This window comes from Asterias amurensis, chromosome 6, assembly GCF_032118995.1.
Source record: "Asterias amurensis chromosome 6, ASM3211899v1".
NCBI lineage: Eukaryota > Metazoa > Echinodermata > Asteroidea > Forcipulatida > Asteriidae > Asterias > Asterias amurensis.
In genome coordinates, this window is record NC_092653.1 from 8,954,472 (window position 1) to 8,981,250 (window position 26,779).

Here is a 26,779-nt window from a genome sequence, read left to right on the forward strand (position 1 = left end):
ACTAGTAACCAAAGTTGGGGTTGAGCCAGTGAAGATTAATTCCCTCTGATGTTTCCCTTGTTTAAAGGAAAAACGCTGAGAGTATATGAATTCCTCGTTTCTGAGGCTCTTTCCATTACACTGATAGACAAATTTGAAAATCTCCCCGATTATGGGAACTTGTTTACTTTGATTTTAAATGTATTTCTAAATATCTGCTTGATTGGGTAATACCGAGTAATATTTTGTATCCCCCATGCAAATTTAATATATACTGAATTGTTGCGGTGCCCACTGCTAAAATAAAGGATTCAAACTGCCTCTAGCTACTGGGCAATCTGGTTGTCTAGTTGGTTGGTAAGAATTGCAAAGGTCGTGGGTTTAACTCCCATCCAAGAAATATGCCTGTGGGTTTTTTTCTCCACTGGACTTGCAGTATAACAGTGTTTTACACGCATCAGCGTAAAGGTTTAACCAAATCATAAAATTTAATCCACTGCAAATTTAACATCTATTTACTCTACTCTAGTTGCTGAAAATCTACATGTTTAGAGCAGAAATTTGTTATAAAATAGTACTTATTTGAGTGTAAAAAATAATTTGAGGTTGAACAACCCCAAATCATTTCAAATCTACCCTGTCAGTTTACCTGGTGGTTTATTGTATGTTAATAATAACATTTAAGATTCCATAAATAATTTGTTTCCCTCCATCTATTCATCAGCATCTTTTTGACCGCCGCCCTGGGTATGCCCGAAGCCCTGATCCCCGTACAGCTCCTGTGGGTCAACCTGGTGACAGACGGACTCCCAGCCACCGCTCTCAGCTTCAACGCACCTGACATTGATATCATGGAGAAGAAACCACGTCGAGCCAACGAACCTCTCATCAGTGGTCTGCTGTTCTTCAGATATATGGCCATTGGAGGTAATTGTTTGATTCACTTTCGATTCACTTTCGATTCACTTACGATTCAGGGATGTGATTTCTCTGTTTTTCCTGGGAAAAAAGGGGCAAAAAGAAAGAAAAAGTTTTTGAAAACAATGATAAGTGTGGAAACAGGCTTTGCGCTCGCAAGCTTTTACGCTTTGCGCTCACACTACGGGTTTTCTTTCAAGAGCCTTTCACATCCCTGCAATTAGACCTTGCAAGTATCTAGTCTTTTTGGATATTTGTAGACCAATTTGGTCCCATATACATTTAACGTAATACATTTGCGTGAACAGAACAAATTCACACTCTTACGCAAGTCCCACTTTTCGAATAATCAGGAAACTTTAACAGTCTGTACGGATGATTGACAATACAGTGCATCTTCTGTAGATCTATAGAGTCAGTCATAAATACTTTACTCTGCCATTTCTTTGCCATTTCAGTCTACGTTGGAGCTGCTACTGTAGGTGCTTCCGCCTGGTGGTTCATGTTCCACAAGAATGGTCCCGGTCTATCTTTCTGGCAGCTGGTAAGTTCTTTCTATCTACTCTACTACCCCTACCCCTTCCCCAAACCCCAAGCCCAAATGGCACTATCCCATTCATGTGAAAAATACACAGACGAATGTACATGGCAGTTGGTATACTACATGTCCCTCTGCTCATATACATAGCAGTTGTTAAATGCCTCACTGCTACCCAACAACCTCCCAACCCCAATGGTGGTGAACCTTGCATTCACTTTACAAACGAACAGAGAAACGAGAAATAGCAGCACTTGTATGCCCTTGCCATACTAATCAACAAGTGTTTATTAACCTAAGGTCAATCTGGGGAAAAAAACACCTCACAAATCGTCAGTGAGCAAACATGTCTATGGATAATTAGTTGGCATATACTCAGACAGTCAATTTCACTAACCCTGGCCTAACTATTAAATACAGCTTGGTCTTACCCTTTCCCCACTTTTGAATCTTCAGTCTCATAAAACGCACTATTAAAGGCTTTTTGATGTATGAATACTTCAGTATTTTTCAAAGCATTTCCTACAGCTGACAATGTTGGGATGATATTTTAATAAGAAGATGTATTTTTCCTCTTGTTTTTCGTAGACGCATCATATGCAGTGCCCTCTGGAGCCGGAGAACTTCAAGGGCTTGGACTGTGAAGTGTTTGACGATCCTCACCACATGACGATGGCGCTGTCCGTCTTGGTCACCATTGAGATGCTGAACGCTCTGAACAGGTCAGTAGTCAATCAGGCTTTCCTTTATCACTGGAAGCTGTAGAGAACGAAATACATGTTGTTCTGTTGTTCAGATTTGGTGTTCATACAACTGAGCCCTTGCACACGCACTGACCAGGTCAGTAGTCTTGAGAAATAACCCCCAGGCTTTCCTTTATCATTGGAAGCTGTGGAGAAGGAAGTTCAGGCAGTTCTGTTGTTCAGATTTGGTGTTCATATTATTGTGCCCTTGCACATGCACTGAACATGTCGGTAGTCATGAGAAATACCACACAGGTTTTCCTTTATCACTGGAAGATGAAGAGAACGAAGCACGTGTTATTTAGATTTGGTGTTTATACTATTGAGCCTTTGCACAATGTGGAGCAAACATCCGCATCAGGCATTTCCACCATTTTGGTAGTCAGTTTCTTTGTGTTCATTTTGGGACAGGATGGGCGTGTGTAATGGACTCTTCCCATGAAATATGCTAATTACATTCACGCATGCATACAGACACTGTTGGTTGGCAAACGCCATAGAGTTGCGCACTAAGCAAGCGCGCAATCCCGTCTGCGTCACGCACCCATTAGCCGTGTACAAAACAGTGTTATCGTTTTGTTCACTCATTTTGCCAACCAAAACGTTAGTGCGCACGCGCTATGTGCAATTTACATATTTCATGGAAAGGGTCTATTGCGCTCCATGTTGTTCAAGGCTTGTAAGGGGTCTATTGTCGATTTGTTTGCTGACTGTGTCCCGCTTCATTCAATATTTAAAAAAATCTTTCATTGTGACGCTCCGAGCCAAAGTCACTTCTTTGAAATAGTGGAAATGCGTTGAGAGTGAAGACAAGCAAAAACCGTCAGCCATGATTTCATAGGGGACATGACGAAACATTCTATAGACCAATCCGTCGAAAACAAGCTTGGTAGCGCCCTCTATTGAAAATTAACGACTGCGGTGTCTTTTTGTGCATAATCTAGGCACTGAAGACACCGCAGCAAATGGCGCAGGGTGCTCAACACTTGCGCGCCCGGTGCGCGCCCGGATTGGTCTATATGTTGATAGTTCCTACTCTCACCTATTGGAGGAGTAAATTAACCCAGTTTTGAGTTTGGGCAGGAAGTTCCAGGAATTTGGCATGGAGCGTCACTTTTGACCTCATTGAAATTTCTACTTGGCTAGTATTGAAACACTTATGCTGATTTCAATTGAATGTGTTTGATTGTATTTTATTGACCATAGTTTTACTATCAATAGATTGTCAATGTGAATTACATATCTGATATTTTGTTTATTTGTAACAACGTTTTAACAACGTTTTAATAATAATCAGAATGTGTGTCCAGTTTGGTTTTTGATTTGGTTAGCGCTAGCACCATGTTCTAACAGGCATGATTTTCTTTGTACTTTATTTAGATGTCTGAATGGTTTGTCTTCAGAAAAATTGTGGCTTGAAAGGTCTTCAAAAAGCCTATACCTTATATACATTTTGGCATGGTTTACATGTATCTGCATATTTTATAAGATGTATTTAAATATTGCCTTTTTTAAAACTACATTTACATGTATGAATTTGATTTTCTTATTGCGCTTGTTAACACTGATTTGTTGGTGTATTTCTTTTCTTTGTGTCGAGATTTGACTTGTTGTTAGTTTTGTGTGTTTTTTGTTGGGAGTTTGGAGGTTAGGTAGATAAGTAAATACTGGCGACTGTAATTATTTTTTACATGTAATTTCTTCATTTTGTGTAGGAATTTTTGGCTATTTAGAATAGAGCAACCTTGCTTTCAATGAATATTCATAAACTACAGCTCGAGTTAGACTTGGAACCATTTCCATTTAAATATTGATTATAAATTTTGTTAATTATTTTTGTCTAGTTACAATAGAGCAAGCTGGTTTCAATGAATATTCATATCAAACTGAGAACCAATCAGTGTAGGCCTATCATTTCCATTTAAGCCAATAGGATACCACTATCTAACTAATGATGAACATTTAAATTATGGTTTTGTTAATGGTTTTTGTCCAATTAAAATAGAGCAGCAACCTTGGTATTGATAAATAGTCATATGTTCAAGCCTAAATTAGACTTAGAACCAATCAGTGTTGGCCTATCATTACCATTTAAGCCAATAGGATACCCTACCCCAACTAATGATGAATATTCATTGTTTACAGCTTGAGTGAGAACCAATCCCTACTGGTGATGCCACCATGGTCCAACATCTGGCTCATTGGTGCCATTATTCTCTCAATGGCTCTCCACTTTGTTATCCTCTATGTTGACATCATGTCGGTGAGTACTCAAATATTTCCCAACCTCCCTTTTGGGGGGTCCCAGATTCCATCACTTCAATAACCAATATTTCTGAAAGTTTGTATAAGCTCAGCGCCTTGACTACCTAATTTGGTAAATACGTACGCTATATAAGAATTCAATATTATTATGTTCTTTCTTTGAAACCCCCACATTTAGCAGAGATGAAATTGTTCAGACCTTTATTTGAATTCAGACTTTTTATGTTGGCCTGGTAAAACATATCTGCCAATATTTTTGGTGTACTTTTCTAGTGCCGAGGACACTGTTCCTCTGTGAACTACCCATTTTGTCAATCAACCGATGTCGACTAAATTCTGACGTCGCAGGGCAGTTTTCGTAGCGAATGTTTCGCAGGTGTCAAGCACAAGTCAACTGTTGCGAGTTATTCATGCGAATTTGTAACTTTAAACTTTGTAGCGCATTCGCAGGAAGTATGAACCAGGCTTTAGTTGTACAATGGTCAATGAAAGTTACTGTGCAAACTTGGCTGAAGATGGGGGAAAATTATCCTGACGATGACTAGAACAAGCTAGTCGAAACGTTGAGACCAATTTAAGAACCGACTCCGCGGTAGTACAGTTAATTACGATCCTGTAAGCTAAAGTAATAGTCCCAGCCTATTTTCTATACCATCTGCCCGGGTAATAGTTAAAAAGCAGGACAGTTCTTTCAGAACTGAGAAGTCTCCCGAACACTCGAACAATCTACGGATAGTAGAATTAAGAAAGACAGTTCTCTAAGAACAAACTCTACCTGGCAAGTAGATACACAAACGGTGTTACTGCAGACCGAATATATATTGATACCTCACCATGCAATGCCTCAAATCCTATATATGATCCTCAACTCGTTCTCCATGTTTTTCTCTTCCCTCCCCTCCAGACCGTATTCCAGATTACACCCCTCGACTACACTGAGTGGATGGCGGTGCTCAAGATCTCGTTCCCTGTCATCCTATTGGATGAGATGCTGAAATTCATCGCTCGCCGCGCCAATGACGGTAAAAGTTATTCTGTGGGTCTCCAGGGGCTAGTGGCCAGCATGGGCGTAGCTCTTGCCGTACTCTATCTCCTTCCTATGTGAATGCGTTTTTTTGTTTTTTTTTAATGAAATCTCACACTAGTTTTTTTTTTTTTTTAATAATTTTTTTTTTCCTGTTTTTTTCTCTCCGATTACTATTATTGTTTGTGTCCCCTCATTGGTCTCTTGCCGCTGCCTTTCTTAACTCACATTCACTATGTATTTGTCAGTTATTTCATGGGTGCGTGCATGTTTGTGCGTGAGGATTTTATTGTGGCGTGAGGAAGTCAGTCAGAGGTGTTGCTTATCACAAAGAATCGCCAGAAATTGACACCCGACAAAACAAAACAAAAAACAACACAAAACAAGACAAATAAATAACAAAACACTCGGCAAAATGGAATTCTACCTTGATAGACATTAAGGTGTTTGTGAGACCGAGTTATATTTGATAAGTATATATTAAATCTGCATAAAGAAAACTTTTTCGTACAATATCGACATGTATATAATTTTTGCCATGAATTTTAAGGTAATTCTTCTGGTTTCCTCAATACCTGCGGCAAAAAAAAAAGAAAAAAAAAAAGAAGGCCAGTAAATAATTTTAGCCCCTTTTGTACTGGTTATATGATTTGGTTTAAATTGAAAAAAACGTGCGATTCACTGGAGGTCATAGCGCCCTCTGTTGAAGTCATGCAGCAATAATTACCTCACCCACAGACATACGTTACTAGCAGCTGAGGCCAAAGGATCCTGACGCATTTGGTGTGCACTGATGCTAGCTTAATGTATGATTTTTTTAGTCTCTCTGCATGGAGGTGTGTTTGTTTTTGTTTTCCTGGTTTTTTTTCCCCCCATCTAATTTTTGGTTGACTGACAACACAGAAGTGGCTACTTCTCACCTAGTAGACAGAGCACCTAATCATGTTGTCATATCGCTGTGACTGTAATAAGGCAGGGTACAAGACTTTGTGAATGCAAACAAAACAAATAATAAAAAATTGCCAGCGAAAGAATGCAAATTATTTATGATTAAAAAAACTGTTGTTTGACTAAACTTGCTAATATCTGTCCTTTCTTGCATCAATTTGAGCATGGTACATTTGAGAATGAATGTTTTTTACAATAATTATGTTGCCATCTTTCCTTGAACATCGTTAAAAAAAATAAAAGTCTTTAAAATTGCTCTGCCGTTCACTTCGCCTGGTATCCCACCATTTCACTGTCATTCTTTCTGATGCACGATAGAGATGTCATACTACATTCTTTTGTTACGTTTGTAGTAGTTTGTAGCTAACGGTTACTCGATGGCGGCCCAGAGGCTGCGATCGATGACTTATAGTAGATACATCTTTGTTTCTGTAGATCTTGTGAAAGTTAGAAGTCTTATCAAGTTAGATTTAGTTGTCAGTGAGGCTTTGGGGGGTTGTTAAACCTTGGACCTAATTCCATAGACAACTCCTGAATGTAACAATCTTAGTCGTCTGGCGGATTACCCTTCTCTTTCTCAAAAGTCAAATTAAAGACAAGTTTTTGTTCTCATGAAAAAAACTTGCATAAAATATTAAGCATTACTTACATGAATTAGGTTGAAGTTAGCATTTCCCCTAGGGTCTTCAAAAGGTTGAGGAAGTGAGAATATTTCAAAATTGATATACAAGATGGTTTTTAAAATGAAGCAAGAGACAAAATATGTAGACAACCACAAACACATTCTAAAGCTATTCCATAAATAAGGACCACTTCATCCCATATATCATATATGTAGTAGTAACAGACTAGTATTTATATGAAATTGTAAACATTCCTCTTGTGAAAAAAAAGTTAGAATTTCCCCCCTCCCACAACCACTCCCCCTTTCATTCATTCACCAGTCTGTAGCAACATAAGTTTCTATGCACTTGACATTTCTAAGGGGATTTTTTTTTAAGATTTGTTATTTTTCTGGTTTTGAGATCACATTGAAAGTCTGTAGTAAGAATGCACAAGTATCAAAACCTTATTTGGGTAAAAGGAATCATTCAGGTTTATAGAGTCATGGGTTGGTTTGGATTAGGTTCAATATAAAAATGATTCAGGCGAACTTGAAATGAAATTGTAGAAATTGTCTTAGCTTGCATGTTTCTTCCCCTGAATATTTGAGAGGGGAAAACAAAACATGAAATATATATCATATTTGGAGATTTGAATTTAATATATATGTACCATAAGTACACAATGGATTCATCTCCAAAGACTGCTTATTGGTAATTGTTATTTATTATGAATTGGTATCTTTTTAGTATTTTTTTGTTGTTTTTCTTCTTGCAGTTGTGATTAACACGATTAATTGTAAATGTTTCCATTCAGTTGTTGTTTTTTAAGAGAGGTACATGTCATTTTGAAAAGAAAACGAAAATCAAAATCATCAACTACAATATTTTATAGTAGCACAAAACCAAACCAAATTTGAACGAGGAAGTGAATTAACAAAAGCATCTTGAAGCCGTCAAAAAATGGTTGGGTGTGGATTTTTTTTTTATCATGTGTTTTTGTGTCAGTAGTAGTCCAGATTCCAGATTCTAATCACGTTTCAACCTTGACGCCCGGCTTGATAATAATTTGATTTAACTGTTTGCCATTTGTTGTTCATATCGTGATTTTATTGATAATAAACATAATTGTATGTTTTTAAGTACCTACACCATGTTCTCTAACAGCATTGTCCACTTCATATTTTGTCCAGTTTAACAAATTAACACTACCCCGTTATTGTAGATAGAAGTTTCCCCAACCAGAGAGACAAGCTGGTTGAGCTTGCACAACTGATCATGTCAATGAAATGTTGAACAAATCTCATACCTCATTCCATTTTTCCACCACGGCTTGGAAAAACAAAATCAAAGGAAATCTAGGCCCTCATACCATGCAAAAAATAGTTCATGGACCGACATTTCAACCCTTATAGAGTCTTTCTCAAGGGCTAAAAGCGTGCTTAACTTTCCCAGTATTGGGGCCAAATCTAATACTGGCCAAGTTTGCTTTCTGCTCATGCTGTGAAAAGCTTTGCATTTGACACTGACTTGAATTTGATTGATTAAACAACAAAAATCAATGACTTTTCAATTTGTCGCAGCTGATTTTCAGTACACAATCAATAAAGTAATTTCACATTTTTACTCACCCCTCCTTTAAAATAGACATCAAAATTCCATTTTACTTTGTTTCATTTTCTGATGAAGTTCTACACCAAATTACAAAATATTATGTGCAATATTGTATTCAAGGTAGACACTATTATTATGTGCCATTCCACAGATCTTGCAAAATTGTGTCATTTGCTGTTCGTTGTTTTTGAGACCATCCCACATGATTCCTGAACTGCATATTTGAATATGCTTTGGGGAATCTGGTATCATGATGCAGGCATCGGTCTATTTTCTTCCAGGGCCTTATTTTGATCCATGTTCATTTGAATCAAGCGGCTTCAGCTTTGGCTATGGCCATGCCTATGACTGCAATAACATATCCCCTTGTGGGAGTTTGCCGAGTTCCCATGTCTGGAAGACCATCTAAGCAAGAAACCTACTATCATTGGACATGCTAGAGTATCTGAGTTTGTGAACATGTGTCCTGAAAGGTTTTTTGTAGAAATTAAACCCTATGTTGCATGATCCACATACTGTATGCAACTACCTGATGTTACCCTGCCCAAGATGTAGCCAATATCATGTATCCCCCAAAACCTGCACATCGATGTAGCCAAGGTTGGGGTCTGTAGTTATGTCAGGCTTCATTGAACTCACAGGATACGCTTGGGTCTTGCGCAACTGTGTAAGAATCATGGCCTTTATTTAGCAACGGCCATTGCAAATTAACAATTATTTTGAAGATTTGTGGATGTGGCACTTTAAAAAAAACCAAGAATCTTATGCCCCTTTGTTGCCTCCTCATCGAACCTACCCTACCACAAAAATATCAAAACCACTAGAACGGGTAAAATTTAGTAAACTAGCTGTAATTTCAGCCCTGTACAAACACCTTCTACATTGGTTAGTTGGCATTGGTTGGCCATCGTTAACAAATCTGTACCATATCTTGATTCATAGAAACAAAGTATGCAGTTAACGTTATTCTCTAGACCATTGTTATATGTAGTTCAGATTGGAGAGAATGAGCATAGCAGTAGCTGGGGTTTTTACCAACATTACCAGGGCCCAATTTCATAAAGCTGTTAAGCAAAAAATACTGCTTAAACAATTTCTTTGACAAATTTGAGTAGGACACTGGCCGTCGATTTCACAAAGAGTTAGGACTCGTCTTAGCTCGAGTTAGGACTCGTCTTATCTCGAGTTAGGACTCGTCTTATCTCGAGTTAGGACTCGTCTTATCTCGAGTTAGGACTCGTCTTATCTCGAGTTAGGACTCATCTTATCTCGAGTTAGGACTCGTCTTATCTCGAGTTAGGACTCGTCTTATCTCGAGTTAGGACGAGTAACTCGTCCTAACTTAGGATTAATCTTATGGTCTGCATGCTACAGTGCAGGGTTGGGACTCGTCCTAAGTCCTAAGATAAGTCTTAAGTTAGGAAGAGTTTTGTGAAATCGAGGGCTGTCACAACAATGTGAACTTAATGTATTTTTGGGCTGGTAAACCATGTCTGTTAAGCAATATTTGTATGTGCTTGGCAATTTTGTTTTGCTTATAGGGTTTATGAAATGGGGCACTGCACTGTACCTTTTCTTGATTCATAGAGAGTATGCATACCTTAGCCTTACATGTAGTTAAGCCACCTTGTCAACTACCATATAAATCATTAACCTTTGAGCAATTAACCCGGGAATGGCTCATGAGTCCTCGCTAATCGCTCAAATCGGCATGGGTTGCACTTAAAACTCACAACAACAACAATTCTTAATCCTCAAAACTCACCTCAACAAAAATAATCCTAAATTGAAATGTCACTTTTAATTGAAATATTTGACACCATTCATCCCATCTTAACATTGATGAGAATTGTTTTATGTAAACAAAAAATGTGCTATTGCTGCTACCCCATTGGAAAATATTGACCTCGATTCAGAAGTCAAACACCACATTTTAACCAAGTAACAACAAATTTCACCGCGCCTTTACTTAACGGCATAATTTTGTGTATCGCAGACAGCAAATCATGAGTGTGCACACTTTCAACAGTTAACTTCATATTGTTACTTGTAGAGGCCAATTAAAACATTTTCAACAGAGCATCTCCTGGTATTGACATCAATGGAATCCATGGCGATAACCAGAAATGTGACCCTGGGCCATCTTTCTTGTATGCATATCATTATGATGTCACATAAATGAATATTGAGAGAATTGAATGTCAACTGGTAATCGAACAGTACTACTGCACTCAGTTGCAACACTCGACTGGTATCCACTCCAGCCTATTCAGGGTTAATATCACTATATTTTTGTTTCCAGGCTGATCTTCATTTTAAATTTTGATAGTTTTGGCAACGTGACAGGGAAATGGTTGGAGTTTGAAATACCAGCTCTGACCTTATTTATGCCCTTTTCGAAACCATGATTTAGGCTTAGGCTGTGATTCAGGCCCCTGAGTAAATTCAAAAGCAGGTGCTTTCAGGGAAGGAGCTTCAGACAGGCAGATGATGTAGCCTTAGCCGCAGCCAACCCAAAGCCGTGGTTTTGAAAAGGACCATAGTGAAATATTTAATACTGCATTATACCTCCTACTTTATTCCCACTCAACACCAACCACTGTGGTTTTGAATGCTAGATTTACTTATGCCAGCCTGCTATATGAGGATATCATGTAGTGAATGCATCTGGTATTGACTCATTTCACTCGACATGATCATCACAATAATCTCGATTGTGTCATTTTGGGAGTCAATGTGCTATACAGTGTAGTGCGCATTTAGCTACTTGGCATTTACGTGCAATATTTGACTCGCGGACAGCAGTTGACGCATGTGTATACAGTTTAGTTCTATGCACAGCTGTGTCACACCATAAAACCCGTTTAGTTGAATGGTTTTGATGGGTTGATTAACCATTTAGCCACTGGACCGCCCAGCCGCCTATCGATATACTGTATGTGGTAGGAGGAAACTTTGCTAGCTTGTGTTTGTAGAAAAAAAGGAACGTCAAAAGAATCCTCGATAGTCATTATTAAGCTAATGAAGCTACTGATGATGAAATAATTTAGCTCTTACCCCAACAAAAGGCCCATTAGTAAACACAAAGGAAACTGTATTTAATTTTATTCATCATTCATGATAATATTGTCGAAAACTCACGCCTTCGCATTTAATCAGTATAATAATTGAGTCGGATAAAAGCCTTGAAAAGCTATTGTCTCCATTTTATCCTTACAAACAAATATTCGCCATAAAAATTACCATAGCCGTTTAACATTTATTGTTCTCATGCGAACTTGTACTTTTCTAGAAATATCAAGGTTCAAATTGTGCTTAAAAGTTAAGCTGTGGCTATCTTTTAAAATTTGAACTACAATTCCAGTAATTAACTGCAAGAATCTTGAAATATAAGTTTTCAGCAAACTCGGGCGGTGCAGGGACTACAGGGTTAACTCGCTATAAAAAGTGTTGAGGGGTAAGAGGGTTGTAATAGTGGGCTGTTAAACAGAATTGTTTTAGAAATTGGGAAAATGTGTAAGTCTCCTCCCTTCTTAATGTCTTTATTTCTCCCATGTTTTGTCGTTACAGTCTAGTTTCATTTGAGTTGCATGAGGTAATACAAACTTAAGTTTAAAAAAAACATTCTCATCTGTAGAATTGCATGCTCAAGAAAGACTTTCACTTTAATTTAATGCGCCATCTTGCTCAGCACCAGTTGGCATATTAAATGAGCCGTGTAAGACTGGATGGTAATGGGTGATGGTAAGGGCCAACCTATGCTTCTATGTATGTCGACCCTGTGATCTAGCTGTAGCCACAGCATTAGCCAGTTTAGACTTAGCTGTGGCTGCTGCTAAGGGTGTTGCTAAGGGGCAGCTGTTGCTTCAATACATGTTGACCCTGTGATCTAGCTGCAGCCATAGCCAGTTTAGACAAGGCTACGGCTGATGCTAAGGGGCAGCCGTTGCTTCAATACATGTTGACCCTGTGATCTAGCTGCAGCCATAGCCAGTTTAAACAAGGCTTCGGCTGATGCTAAGGGGCAGCAGTTGCTTCAATACATGTTGACCCTGTGATCTAGCTGCAGCCATAGCCAGTTTAGACAAGGCTTCGGCTGATGCAAAGGGGCATTCTATGCTTCAACACATGTTGACCCGTTGATCCAGTTGTATATTTTTGGCCATTTCATCTTTCTCTTGCAAATAAAAAGTTGCATATTTTGTCCCTTTTTCAAAACCACTGCTTTTGTTCCTGGGCTGTTTAACTTTTGTTTACAAAAAAGTGCTTTTTAGTATGGGGCTTCAGGAAGGTGGAAGGAGCCTCAACCTGAGCTGCAGACATGGTTTCGCAAAGGCCTATGTCTTTATAAATCACAAAATCTGTGCAGCTGGAATGATAAAAATATTGACCTCTGAAAGCAAGATGTCGCATGTTACAGTCAGAGTCTTTTTCAACTGCACCTTATAGCAATGCATGTGTATGAATTATCATTTTTACTTGTTTAATAGTTTCTGTATGGTTTCTGCATGTAGCTTTCCCACGCTATTGAATGAAAAATGTCATTGCATGGTTGCTTTATTTTTTTAGCTGAACTTATAAACTGAACAATAAAAACAGAAATGGAGAGTTGTACAAGCAAAAGTCTGACCAGAAACACAAACCAATGTTGTGTTTTGTATTTCCGGTTTGCTCCTTATGTTTATGTTTCAAATCAAAATAAAAAATTAAAAGTGAAGAAATCCAGTGAGATTTGAAACTTAGATTTTGAGAATCAGTTACAGAAATAAAGCAAGCATGCTAAAAAAAACACCCAATCATTTAGTGTCGTTAGACAAATTTCTAACATGTCATTTGGTACATGGATATTGTTCGCATTTCATCTTTGTTTACTTATGCTGTAATTGTATATCATCTGCATATTTTATGTAGCATTTTGTAAACTCACAGTTTGAGAGGCTTAATACTTGAATGCGCTGCTTCCCTGACAAGCTGAAAGTTTTGTAATTGTACACGTGATTCAAAAATTGAGTTGATGTAATGCTCTAAAAATACAGAAAAGAAAAAAGACAATCTGTCGGCCCTTTCATGTAAAACAAATCATTGCTTTCACTTTACTTTGAAGTACTCCAGAAAGATAGCTTTTGAATATTGGAAATTATTGACGAATACATTCTCAAAGTGGCATTTAGCTGGCTTTTTATCACATTGAGGGGGTATTTTTTATACATGCACTTGGTGAAGGAAATCACATCAGTAGGCAACACATCATTCTGCCACCATCTTTGTTAGGTGCCCAGTCTTCAATAACAATAGTAGATACCCATTCTCAATATCACTAAAAGGGCACCAGACTACTGTGCCCCTCCAGTCTCACTCTGGTCACGGTTAGTTGGATGAGGGACAATCAAATGGCTGCATGATAATGGTGTATGATTTGGGTTTTTAACTACTCTGAGAGTTCATGTTGAAAGGAATAGTACACCACTTGGTTTGGGGAAAAACACATAAATTCATTCACGAACATTACTCTAGAATTTTCATAATGTATCTGGGTAAATTCTGACCCTGGAGTGTCTAGAGTGAGACAACCTCACTTTTCATCAAATTGAATGGTCACTGGGTTTTCTTTGTGCACTTTCTTTCTGGCTTATTTTGATTGAGGCAATCAGATTAAGCCACAGTGATTTGGAGGGCTTCAGAATTTGATGTTGTGGACTTACAGACAAAACGATTATTTTGGGGAGTGTTATAGTACTGCCATTAACTAATGAATCTGCTGTAAGCTTTCATTTTGGAGCTTATCAATTCATTGTACCAAGTGAGTGATGTGTAAAAACAACCTCAGAAAACTTTTAAAATACAGTTATAATATCATTCATTCGGCTAACCATTATGCATGCAGAATGCACTGGGCATGTAAAACTATACTATCCAGGTTTAATTAATCAATTCAAAGTTATGTTTGACATCATGTGTTTGCCTGCATTGTTTCCTCCGTCCACCCCTGTGTGTTTTCAAATTTTCCAATTTCAAAAGGAGCCAATTTACAAACCATCATCATGTAAGAAGTGCATTCAAGAGCAGAACATTTTATGTTAATATTCCCATGCTAATAATTACATTCATTCATGCGAACAGAAACCATTGATTGTCAAATGCCATAGACTAGGCTGATGCTAGAATATATCTATTGGCTAGCGCACAAACTTACGCCCTTCCATCAGCCCCATACAAAAAAAAGGTTGCGCTGTTTCCCAATTTTGCCAACCTGAAGGTAGTGGTAGTGCGCATGCACATTGGGCAAGTTACTCATTTCTTGGTAAAGGTCTATTGCCAGTCATACAAGGCTTGAGGTGGAGTCTACTTTGGAGTAGCCTCTTGCGCAGTCGCTGAAATATAAAAAAAAGTTCAGTAATCAACATCACATTTCATTCACAGTAGAATAGTTTGATCATCAAGAGGGCTTGATTTTAATCGAAGACGTTGAGGCTAACCCCATCAAATCTTGCACCACACAATCAATAGAGGGCTTGAAAAGTAACTAACACATCCTCAGAGTTGTCAGTCAGTAACTGCTTGAGCAAGAGGCTACATTCTACTATATTCTCAGACCACTAGTAGTCTTACAATCAAGCCTCCAGATGCTCATAACAACCTCACGCACAAGCATATTCTCTAAGTCGTTAACTTAGTAGCCTCACGTTCTTTAGTCTAATCGGGTGCTCAAAGGTTTAGTACCACATTCTGATTGCGGACCTGTCATATTGGAAAATACAATACACCGATCATCATAGAGGCATCTATGAGGCTGTCTGCCTCAGACTGAGGTTGCTAATACCCCCATGCGCTTGCATAAATAACCCATCAAAGATCGTGTGTGCGCTTGTGGCTTCAAATCATCTTCTTAGCCTCGTTGGATTATGTCAACCATGTTTTAGTAAGTCGTGTTAGCCTCAAGCTCATTAGCCTTTTTGAGATATGGTGGACACTATGGGTGCGCTCGATTAGCTTCCCTGGGTCGACCCCGCGGTGCTCACTCGGGTGAGCCCCTGACAAGAGCTAATCGAACGATCACACTCGCCCTCTCATGTTAACGGCATACACCGCGGGTCACCCCCAAGTGACCCACTCCACAAGCAGGGCACGTGGGGCTGACCTGGGTGAGCCCCTGGAATGACGTCAAAGCTATTTAAACACACCGGGGGCAGACCGGGGTCGACCCAGGGAAGCTAAACGAATGCACCCAACATAAGTGCACTGTTTAGTCTGGATGTATACAGAGAAATTTACCCAAACCTCATAGTGTCATGTCCACCATACCTCAAAATGGCTTATGCTCACTAAAACATACTCAGTAAAACGTGCAACAATCAAGGCACATTTTACTCCCGTACCCCGGGAGGGTAATATGCAGGTCATATGGATTGTGTTTGTGTATGGGTAATGCATGTATTCCTGACTTTATACAAACAGCCCCGGAACCCCGCAGTAAGAGTAAGACCAACTGAGTCTCTGTGGGACATCAACGCGTCACGGCTCCAAGAGCCACCATGGATCCTCGTCGCCTTCGTAAAGCGTGCACCTCCACACCTCAGTTTAGAACCCTCATACCGGAGGCTATAGGGGAACCTCACTAGCGTCTTGTACCCAACGAGGGTGTCACATGGAGCTGTCGATGACGGAAAAGGATGGTGCCTTTAATTTAAGAGGATGACTTCTTTCTCCTCAGTTTAATCATGAGGATATAATTTTTAAAAAGTGTGTTTTGGGTGAAAACAAAAAAAACTAGGATTAGTTTGTTTCTCTTTTTATTGACATTTTTGTATACTGTATGAGACGAGTGTGTATGTGAAACCGGTACATTTTACAAAATATGTACACAAACAAATTTTCAACTAACATTGATTTGAAATTTACTGATTTCTTTTTTAAACTTTGGGTAGGTGCTATGAATTGTTCATTTTTTAGGGCACACATATTAATATTGTTTACGTTTATGAAGCCGCATCAACTCTTCTGATATTTAAGATTCAATGCAAATACCTCTTGTTGTCTTTTCCGGACGTAATTTTTTTCTGTAATAAGTTTTTTTTTTCTCGAGTGTCTGTGATTTTTAAGGTTTTACGTTAGGCTTTTTTTGAAAGAATCTTCGTGTTCATATACTGTCACTGCGCGACCATCTTTGATTTTATGACAAGACTAAATGAACTTGAAAACGGGGCAACGTTGACCTGTCTAGGCTGGTACCTGAAGACAGGTGTGACAGTTAGGTCAGGTTACCAGACTTTATTAAGGTCAATTTGTGAACTTGAAAACGAACCAATATTGACCTGTCTAGGCTGGTACCTGGAGATAGGTGTGGCAGTTTAGTCAGGATACCAGAATTTCGGTCATTTTGAAAATCAAAGTAAGCCCAAAAATCGCCGAGATACACAGCAACCATTTTACCCGCACAAAAATGTTCTTGCTTTATTCTCAATTCGAGAGTTCTAACATTTAATTTATTATGAATATGCTCAATTTAATAATTCTAAGAAACAGTTGAGAAGATGTTCCTCTTCAGTAAAGGTGTTCATTTTAACAATTTCAATATGGCTGAAAAATAGAGCGAAATTTTCAGTGACGTTTCACCACATACATTAGTGGCGTCATAAGATTTTCTTCTGTTTTCTTACGGTAACAGATTTCTGCCTGTGATTTATGTGATAACACCTTAATGTCTCCTGCAGGTTCACAAATAATTATCTTACACGCACAAAATATGTTTACCGCAAATTCCATTTATTTTTCATTTACAATGTGTGTACGAAACGAACACATACTTTTCAACACGGTTGATACAAAGTTCAATATGGTTCTACAATCATGTTTTTTCTTTTCTTCAATTGATATTGACTTTTTTTCTCGCAACGAAGTTTTACGAATATTCACTGCAGATAACCGTCATGCAACTTCTTTCAATTCTCTCAAGTTCAAGCGAAATGTGGCCCATTAATTGGGTTCCTTTCAAACGAGCATACCAAAAACATTAATAACAGACTATTTTTGTCATCATATGAACTTATTTTTACGGATGATATTCTGATAATCCGAAAGTAATAAATTTGATGAATATTGTGACGATAGTTGGCAGGTGTAATGTCTTACATTATATCACATCCTTAAATAGTAAAACTATAATGAGCACATCCTTTAAAATATATTTGATATACAGTGCACATTTGTAATATTACTGGTTATGTATATATCATGTACATAAACCTTAAAACATTACTCCTAAACTTTAGTAGATTGGCGGAAGGTGATAAACTATAGATCTATTCAAAAACAAAATTTCCAGCACAAATACCTTGGTGTTAAAGTAACACCTCCGGATTTCAGATGATTACTATGATTATCATTATTGTTCATGGTTTGTTTAAAAACATTCGATTTGATTGCGTCGGGCAAAATTACTTTGAATTTACAGAAATTTACAGTTAAAACATCAAAATGATTAGGTTCATTTAATGTAAAAACTGCATTTACATAAATGAGTGCGGTCTAAACAACCGTAGAGTTTGTTTTGTTTGAGTATCATTTCGTTATTTATAATATTAAATGTTGTTCATTTTCTTTTTGCTTACTTTTAGGATAAATTTGTTCCTCTTTTTTTTTAAAGCTCTATTTTAAAAACAGTCTAATCTGGTTCAATCTAAAGGGTCAGTTTAAAGATCGTAGTTGCTGTGATCCAATCTAACCCAAATAAACCCTTTAAACATCGAACATAACACGGATGGGAACTATTAATCGAGTGAGGTGAAGACAAAAAAATGATTAATTTATGATTTCCAAATATTGAAATTTGACCTCCAAGACTTAAAGTTAAAGGCAAACACAATGTAAATTTATAAGCAACTCAACACAAGAATCAACGTTAACAAAGTTATTTTTTACCCATTCAATTTCCCATGTGGTTTATTACTTTCATTTTATTTGTCTACATTTTGTTTTACAAGTAATACAAATTTCAAAAGATACAAATTTCAAAAGATTGGCAAAATTTTCCCTCAACCGGATTCACCAATCACAACGATGTCCAAGTTGTGACTAATTGTTACTTGATTGTCAAATTATATTCAGTGATCTCCACTAATCTGTTAGTTTATAACAATAACCAGGTTTAAAGTAACAGTAACCTGGTTTAAACCCATGTTCACCGTAATAATAAATCTTTAAGTTATTAAGTTATCATAATGTTTTGTTTCACTTATTTATGTAAGATGTTTGATATAATTTTCAGTATCATTTTATTGATTTGTTTGTAAAGTGGATTTATACATAATATAATAATAATGTTGTACATAATATCACGACCTAGTTCATTGCGTTGATTCAGACCAAAAGGAAAGTACAAATATTTATTTTCCCGAAGCAAAACAAAAAATTACGCCCAATCGTAAAACAAAATATTCTATAGCTCCCCTCCAAGAAAACAGATACAGTTAAAACAGTTCAATGAATAGCTAAATGCAGACATAAATTTGCACAAGCATTGATAAAGTGCTCAAAAATTATAATACCTGGTCTTTGTTGGTAATTTTCTTTAATTCCATAGCAACGGTTTTTCAATGCCGTTTTCTGATCTGCTGATGAGTAACAGACATTTATTTTACATTTTTTAGGTATGCGCAATGAGTGATTAGTGACAAATTATTTATACAAAAATGTTTGAAGAATGCTTTTTGTGGCTTAGGTTTTTTCTTAGAATTTCCTAGTTAAGATAATCAGGGATGTTTAGTAGATTTTGTACAGTATAATATTGAATATTAGATATCACAATATTTCATTGGTTATTTACAAACCCTGGCACAGTCTTCGGGTTAGTCCGCCATTTTGCCGCGAAGAACACTTGAAAATGAGGATTTAAAATGGCTGGTGTTAACCCGAGCACATGGGAGAATGAGAATGTGGCCGCCGTATGGCTGTGGCTATTGCAGTTTGTTCTGCAATGCTATACTATTAGGGATGGCGTATTGATCTGGCCATAGCCACAGCATCAGTCTGAGCCGTTAATTCCTGCTGGCCATCAGTATTTTCGCGAATGCCCATCGTGAACTCTGGGCGTTGTACTCATTGCACGTGCACGTGATAAACGCCCCAACCGCGTGTCCTCGGGGTCAAGGTTGAATCTTTTTTTGTGCAAAAAAAAAACCCCAAAGTTGTTTATTAAGTTGTAGAGCATACGATTCCTTTGCTTGGAGAATCTTAGATTTGTTAGGAAAGTGTGGCTATGTGCGCCATAACAGGTGAAGTTTGCCATTTAAAATTATTTGCTTAATCAACATTGGACCAACTTCAATGGCTTTTGAAGATTGTTTGCTAAGCAAAAAAAAAACCAAAACCAAAAGGACACCAGTGGCAGCAATTGCAATTAGGCCTACATGTAATTCTGATTGGTAACCTTTTTTCTGCTATGCAGTATTTTTCCGCGCTAAGCAACAGTTTTCAGCTTACTGGTGTTATGAAATTGGGCCCTGCTGTTAAAGTACGTTGGTAAACAATATTGTTTACCAGTCAAATATCATCTGACACGTGTGTTTTTTGTTTTTGCCTGGCGGTGTGCTGGGGTCGATTTCACAAAGAGTTAGGACTAGTCCTAGGAGATATACAAATTGCATGGATAGTCCTAAGTTAGGACGAGTACTGGTCCTAACTAGAGATAAGGCTAGTCCTAACTCTTTGTGAAATCCACCCCTGGGGTCATAAACTGTTCTGGAGCCGATTTCACCTCTATTTTCGTCCGCTATGATTTTACAAAGAGCTAAGATAATTGATCTCTACTGCAATCGATCGCAGTTGCTAAGTAAAGTGTGATGTCACACTACATCTCTCTATATTATAGTAATACTGAACATGCGATGAATTTTGTTGCTTTGTGAAATCGGCCCCTGGCATAGTCCCGCAATGTGCCGCAACTGCAACAGCCGTCGGTTAGTATCGCTGGAATGCAACCTCTGTTTCATGTAGTATTCCAGTAAGCCTATCTGGTCGACAGCTAAAAGCAAGTTCGAGTGAGGCACTATAGTCGACCGTTGGTTGATTTTGCCTGGTACCCAGGATGTATTGCATAGGTAACCAGGCAAAATCAACCAATGGCCGACTGTAGTGCTTCACTCCAACTTACTCTAAATGGCCATTATCGAATCCACGGCTTCGGCTCAGGCTAGCTTGGCCCCGCGGTTGTTTTGACAGCAATGCGCGTGCTTTGCGTACTCGCTCAGGGCTTCAGACGAGAGGACGAGCCAATTACTCATGAGCCAATATTGCGAATTTAATGGGCATTATTCCATAACGGCCCAGCCGAAAGACAATACACGCTAAGGCCGTTTGTTTCTGCTTTTAGCGCAATGAATAAAGTCACGGTGTTTTGTATTTTGTTTTGGTCGTTACCATCTTTGAAAACCAACTGTTAGAGTGGCTTGTTGCAACGGCGTGTTTTGACTTGAGTTTATTAAGATGGTTCAGTTGATGTTGTGAGTTGATAACAATTAAATAAAGGGTTTAAATTTCTACGGAATCTTGCCTATGTGTGTCTGTGTGTGAATTCCTAGTGTATTGTTGGCAGATAAGGCAGGACTATACAATGGCCCACTAAAGAAAGAAACACTAGAAAACGAGACTAGATGCGACACCGGCAGCTCTGGTTTAAAAAAAAAAAACAGGAGCTGCCGGTGTCGCATGCAATTATGACATCTATGCAATACTATCAGGAGGACAGTATTGCATATGCAAGTATGTCCGCCGGACGGTTTTGCATATGCAATCGTGTCCGCCCGGACGCTGCTGCTTTATGCAATAAGTGTCCGCCTGGATACATTTGCACATGCAGTTATGTCCGCCCCGTGCAAAACCGGCCTTGCAGTAAGTTAAACGCCCCTGGTCGACGGAACACGTTCGCCATTTTGTTTACAAGCTAAGAGCATGTCATGAATGACATTGGAAATGCTCGGCCGTTATAGGTATTCGCTGCAAAGTGAATAATGCTGTTACGTAGGTTCAGTTCATGCACGCTCGCTAATGCGCGCACATAATGTACAGTCATGTGCAACATGCCGCCGGGACGGTTTTGCATAGCTCCGGACACGATTGCATATGCAAAAGTGTCCGGAGCGGACAGTATTGCATGGCGGACAGAATTGTATCTGACACAGGCTCTTAATGACATTGTGCAGAAAGTCCCCTACAAATCAACCAATCTTTCCATGTTCTGATGAACATATTTGAATAATTTCTCTGATTATTTAAACTTGTTTCCTATTATGTTGATCTAATTCCATGTTTCCCCCCCCCCGATTGTTTGACAAAATCTCTCTGATTACAAGATGCAACTGTTGGCAACTCAGTCTGCTGATTCATGGATGGTAGAAGTTTTTTGGGCGTTTATATTAGGAACACATTTCATAAAAGTATCATTTAATGTGAGGCTATTCAGTGTGAGATGACAAAAGCCAGCAGAACTTGTTCCCAAAACCACACTGCTCTCAGTCTCCGCAGGGTTGGACACAACACTACACATTGCGGGATTATCTCTTCATAGTCTGGTATTCGAGTGGCTAAAAACAAGTCTTTACCGAAAGCTTGAAAGCAATTAATTGCGACCCTTTTTGAACTGTGGCTTGGGTTGCGTTAGTCGTGCAGAAAACTTGTGCTGTCCTGATAACGCGGCCTGAAACCAAGCTTGGTCCAAGCGAACGCCGCGTTTCAAAAAGGGCCCGGCGGTGTATGGCACGATGCAGTTGCTACAAACTGTACGTTTACTAAAATAAACCACGTATAACTTGCTCGTGTATAAACTCAACGGCAAACGCTGGGTGGCGCCCTTTACTGGTTTGAGACACTGGTTTGAGACGAGCCATTGTGTCAAATTTAACACCCCGAGCTTATTATTGTAGATAATTCCTTGAAGTATAATAACCCTCAAATATGTCTTTTGAGGGCCTCCAAAATAGACACGCGGATCTGTCAAGTGAAGTAGGCCTACCCATAAAATATCTGACCTATTTCTTATCTGTTAGCGTGATTTTAGTAATTTTCTGTTGGCAAACAGCCTAGAATAATTCTGATGAAGTCTTCAATACTGGTCGATATGCTAATATTTCAACATTTGAAAAATACTTCTCAATATTAGGCCAGCTTAATTTTCCAAAGCTACGATTTATTTAACCCATTTTACAACCTTTCAAGCAGAAAGCGAGTTGATCTAATCATCATCAGCCCGACCCCGTTTTTAGAGGAAAAACTTGTTGCTGATCCTGAACAAAACGAAGTGTCATTTTAAAAAAATGTCAATTTCATCCATCATCACAGAGGATTTCCTGGTATCTTAGATAATTGGTGTTCTCGGCAAATGACGGTTTTTGAATGCACCATATCTAGGAACATTTTGTACTTCACTATAGTTGTGAGACGGGTTTTCTTTGTGAGGGAACATTACTGGTTTTAGGAAGGAAAAACATACTATGTTTAGTGTTCTAAAATGTTCAAGAATTCGGTCCTGCATCGTCCTAGCTAGAGTTGTATATTATTTTAGACAGAAAATGAACTAGCCCTACAGTAGAGTTGTGGTCGAGCTGTCTAAAGCAAGGGACTCAAGTTCCGGTGTTTGCGCAGGGTGGGTTCCAGTCTTGTACCGTTGAGCAAAACACTTGCTTCACCCTTCCGGCCATTATGTCAATTGTGTGTTTGCATGTACAATAAACAACATGTACCAATATATGTTTAAAGGAATATAACAAAGAACATTACAAAATTGGCAAGAAAAAAAACTCGTCTAGGATCACAGATTTACATAAAACGTACACAGTCATTTGGTCGATGTTGATAGAAGAAAACATCCCCTTGAAGCTCTGTCTGAAATAATTTCATATTGTGATGAAACGTAAATCAAACTTATTTCCCGTTTGGAGTTTATCGCTCAGTGATCGTTTACATAATTCTTTTAATATTATCGATGTCATGCAAAATGTGTATCGGATTTTCAGTATTTTCTCGTGACCCAAATGACTTATCGATTCGATCTCAAACGCTACAGGTTTGTCAGTTGATTCGATATGTACTGTATGTATATAGTGGATTACATGAAGTGCTTATACGCTGCAAGCAACTGTTCTGTTGCCAAAAAATAAACAAATAATCTGTATGTTCCTTTAAAATGGGAGCATGGAGTTTGTCTCATTTTACACAAAATATGCATTTAAAAATTAGTATAATTAGCAATGATCCCATCCCCGTTGTGCTGGCAACCGTATTAGCTCTTGGAGACTGTGGCCTTCAGTTAACTAAAATCTACATTTAAAACATCTAAGAGCATAATAGGGCATGCTATTTTTACATCCATTATTGTCAACTAAGCAGTTCGCACAAAGCAAACATTACCATATTATTACCGAGGCTTGTGCACTTTTTTTCACGAATTATCAATTTAGAAATTTTACACTAATCACCTCGTTGGAGTGGGCGAGGAAGTCATACATCATTACAGGGCACTTTGTAACTGTCGTTATGTGAATGAATGGCAGGCACGTCACGGCCCGTTTCGCGCCTATAATGGGGTTGGTTAGACACAAAATACGAAGAGCTATCATATCACAATGCGCTGCAGTGGGTCAGGTTCAATTCAATGAAACATTTATTTCGGTATTGCCCTCACATGATAAAATACAGATAATGGTGTTTAATAATAATTAACAGTCACAGTCGCAAATAGTAGCCACTATTATTAACAAATCCAAAGGGCAAAACTTAGGATGGGATGAAGCCTTGGCTTTTATATCCTAATTCCTAACCTAATCAACGTTTCGATTAGTATGCTCTGATTGTCTTCAGGATAAAACAACGTACAAATGCGCTTTAACAGTGCCCTTGTCATATAGGCTTATAACATTCATGTAATCCTTCTCAGATCACTGTTGTGGCACTCCAAAAGCTATTTGAAACTCAACCCTTATATTATGTACCTATTTATAGATCTGGGTGAAGAGAAGCAATTACAGGACACCATCTTGTTTAAGTACGCAAGTTTCGTGGCCAGTCCGAACCACACCTCAATGTCTTAACCAACGGAACTTACCACCGGTGCTTTGTTTATAGACCGCTCGGCCATGGACATGCTACAAACGTTCTTTGTTTAAGCAGCAGGTCAAAGGTTAAAGTTCAACTCTTGAAGTTGTTCAGCGAAACACAAGGAAAAAATTACCTTTAATGGAATAATACAGTAGTATTTTCCACATAACCAGTCAGGTAATTGCTGCAATCATTAATGACGATACAGACTTTTTTGGCGAAAAGCACTGCAGCTGTTGATCAAACTATGTTGAGAAATGATTCCATTCGAAGTGATTCGGATTGCAAATTGTTTCACCCCAAAACATTTAATTCAGAGAAATGATTCATGAAGGAATTGTCTCTAAGATTTCTACAGATTGGTTTTCGTTCGCGAGTGCTGCGGCCACTTATGCGGCTGGTACCCGCTGTCACTTCGCTAAACGTGGATGCATTCGACAGTTTTTGCTGATTTCTCAGCAAGTTCGACACTTGTACTCAGCTAAAACTTCCACACGTTAATTGCATTGTATCTTTCTATATAATTTTTGTATGAAAAAAACATTCGTTGACAAAAAACATATACATGACCCTGATGTGCGCAAATGTCATTGAACAATCCCCAATTGCCCAAGAATATACCCTTTAATGCATCATTGGCTCGTATATGCACTGACTTAAAAACAATTTACCATAGTGATTTTCCCTTGTGGTTTATGATATTTTATATATAAAAACCCAATAATAGTTAAAACTAACATGTGCTAATCTTTCAGCTTTCAGCTTTCAAGGAAATGCTCATATTGGTAGATTTTTTTGGTGTATTTTTGTTATGCAAGTTCGCCCCAAACAAGGGCTAAAGCCACTCTTGGTATAAGGGGCTTCAAGAAGAAAGTGATTAAACATGAAAATAATTCAGGAGAGCTGATGGAGGCAGGAATTAATATTCCCCTCAAAACAGTCCAGATTGTAGGATGATGGGAAACATCCACCCATATTAATTTGTCTCAAAGGATGGCATCAAAGATAGCTAGGTAGGCTTACACACACAACAAGAATTGTTTCTACATAAAAATACTAGAAATGCAGTCATTTTACAGTAAGAGGTGACAGTAACTCGTTTATCAATGCGTAGAAACAATCCAATTAGATATCATTTTCACACCACGGTTAGAAAGTGACGTCACAATCATCTATATACAGTATCCAACATTACAACGTGTACATATTTAACATTCGTTTATTTACCCCGCCTCCATCTCCCGAAGTGATAAGCAAATTTCGATTTTCAAAGTGTCATAAGGACACGAGGGTGCGGAACTGTCAGCATCGTCTGCCCCCTTTTTCACCAGCCAGGAGCGTTCGTCACTTCTGATTAATAATTAAATCTCATGATCGGATCGAAACGTGAGTTGATCATGGACGGGGAGAGAACGGAGCGGAAGACCGGGAAGGTTTTCACCCTCGTCTTGGTCACCTTGTGCGGTAAGTCAAGTAGAGTTGAGATTATCATTCTCGTCCTCTTTAAGACACTGGACACTATTGGTAATTGTCAAAGACTAGTCTTCACAGTTGGTGTATCTCTTCATATGCATAAATAAAACAAACCTGTGAAAATTTGAGTTCAATCGGTCATCGAAGTTGCGAGATAATGATGAAAGAAAAATAACCCTTGTCACACGAAGTTGTGTGCGTTTAGATGGTTGATTTCGAGACCTCAAGTTCTAAATTTATAAGGTCTCGAAATCAAATTCGTGGGAAATTACTTCTTTCTCGAAAACTATGGCACTTCAGAGGAAGCCGTTTCTCATAATGTTTTATACCATCAACCTCTCCCCATTACTCGTCACCAAAGAAAGGTTTTATGCTAATAATTATTTTGAGTAATTACCATTAGTGTCCACTGCCTTTAAAGGCAACGAGCACCTTTGGTAATTGTCAAGGACCAGTATTCTCACTTGGTGTATCTCAACATGATGCATAAAAAAAATAAAACTATAAACATTTCGGCTCGATTGGTCATCGAAGTTGCGAGATAATGAAAGAAAAAACACACCTGTTGCACAACCGTGTGCTTCCAGAC

At 38.3% G+C, this 26,779-nt stretch overlaps 2 protein-coding genes across 5 annotated transcripts in view; both read left to right on the forward strand.

The window, feature by feature from the left end:
* The window catches only part of LOC139939165 (calcium-transporting ATPase sarcoplasmic/endoplasmic reticulum type-like), an 80,518-nt gene extending 60,516 nt beyond the window's left edge, over window positions 1-20,002 (forward strand). For 2 of the 4 annotated variants that reach the window (XM_071934932.1, XM_071934931.1), the window contains exons 22-26: window positions 704-906; window positions 1,356-1,441; window positions 2,024-2,157; window positions 4,324-4,441; window positions 5,348-8,168. In XM_071934932.1, coding sequence (XP_071791033.1) covers window positions 704-906; window positions 1,356-1,441; window positions 2,024-2,157; window positions 4,324-4,441; window positions 5,348-5,548 — 742 coding nt within the window. In that variant the 3' untranslated portion in view covers window positions 5,549-8,168. Of the gene's footprint in view, window positions 1-703; window positions 907-1,355; window positions 1,442-2,023; window positions 2,158-4,323; window positions 4,442-5,347; window positions 8,169-12,201; window positions 12,227-16,086 lie in introns of those variants that run through there. The other 2 variants (XM_071934934.1, XM_071934933.1) reach the window with 2 other exon arrangements.
* Window positions 20,003-26,018: 6,016 nt separating this feature from the next.
* Window positions 26,019-26,779, forward strand: part of LOC139938185 (fibrinogen-like protein 1) — a 30,860-nt gene continuing 30,099 nt past the window's right edge. The window contains exon 1 of the mRNA XM_071933577.1: window positions 26,019-26,181. Within this exon, the coding sequence (XP_071789678.1) occupies window positions 26,088-26,181 (94 nt within the window). The 5' untranslated portion in view covers window positions 26,019-26,087. The remainder of the gene's footprint in view (window positions 26,182-26,779) is intronic.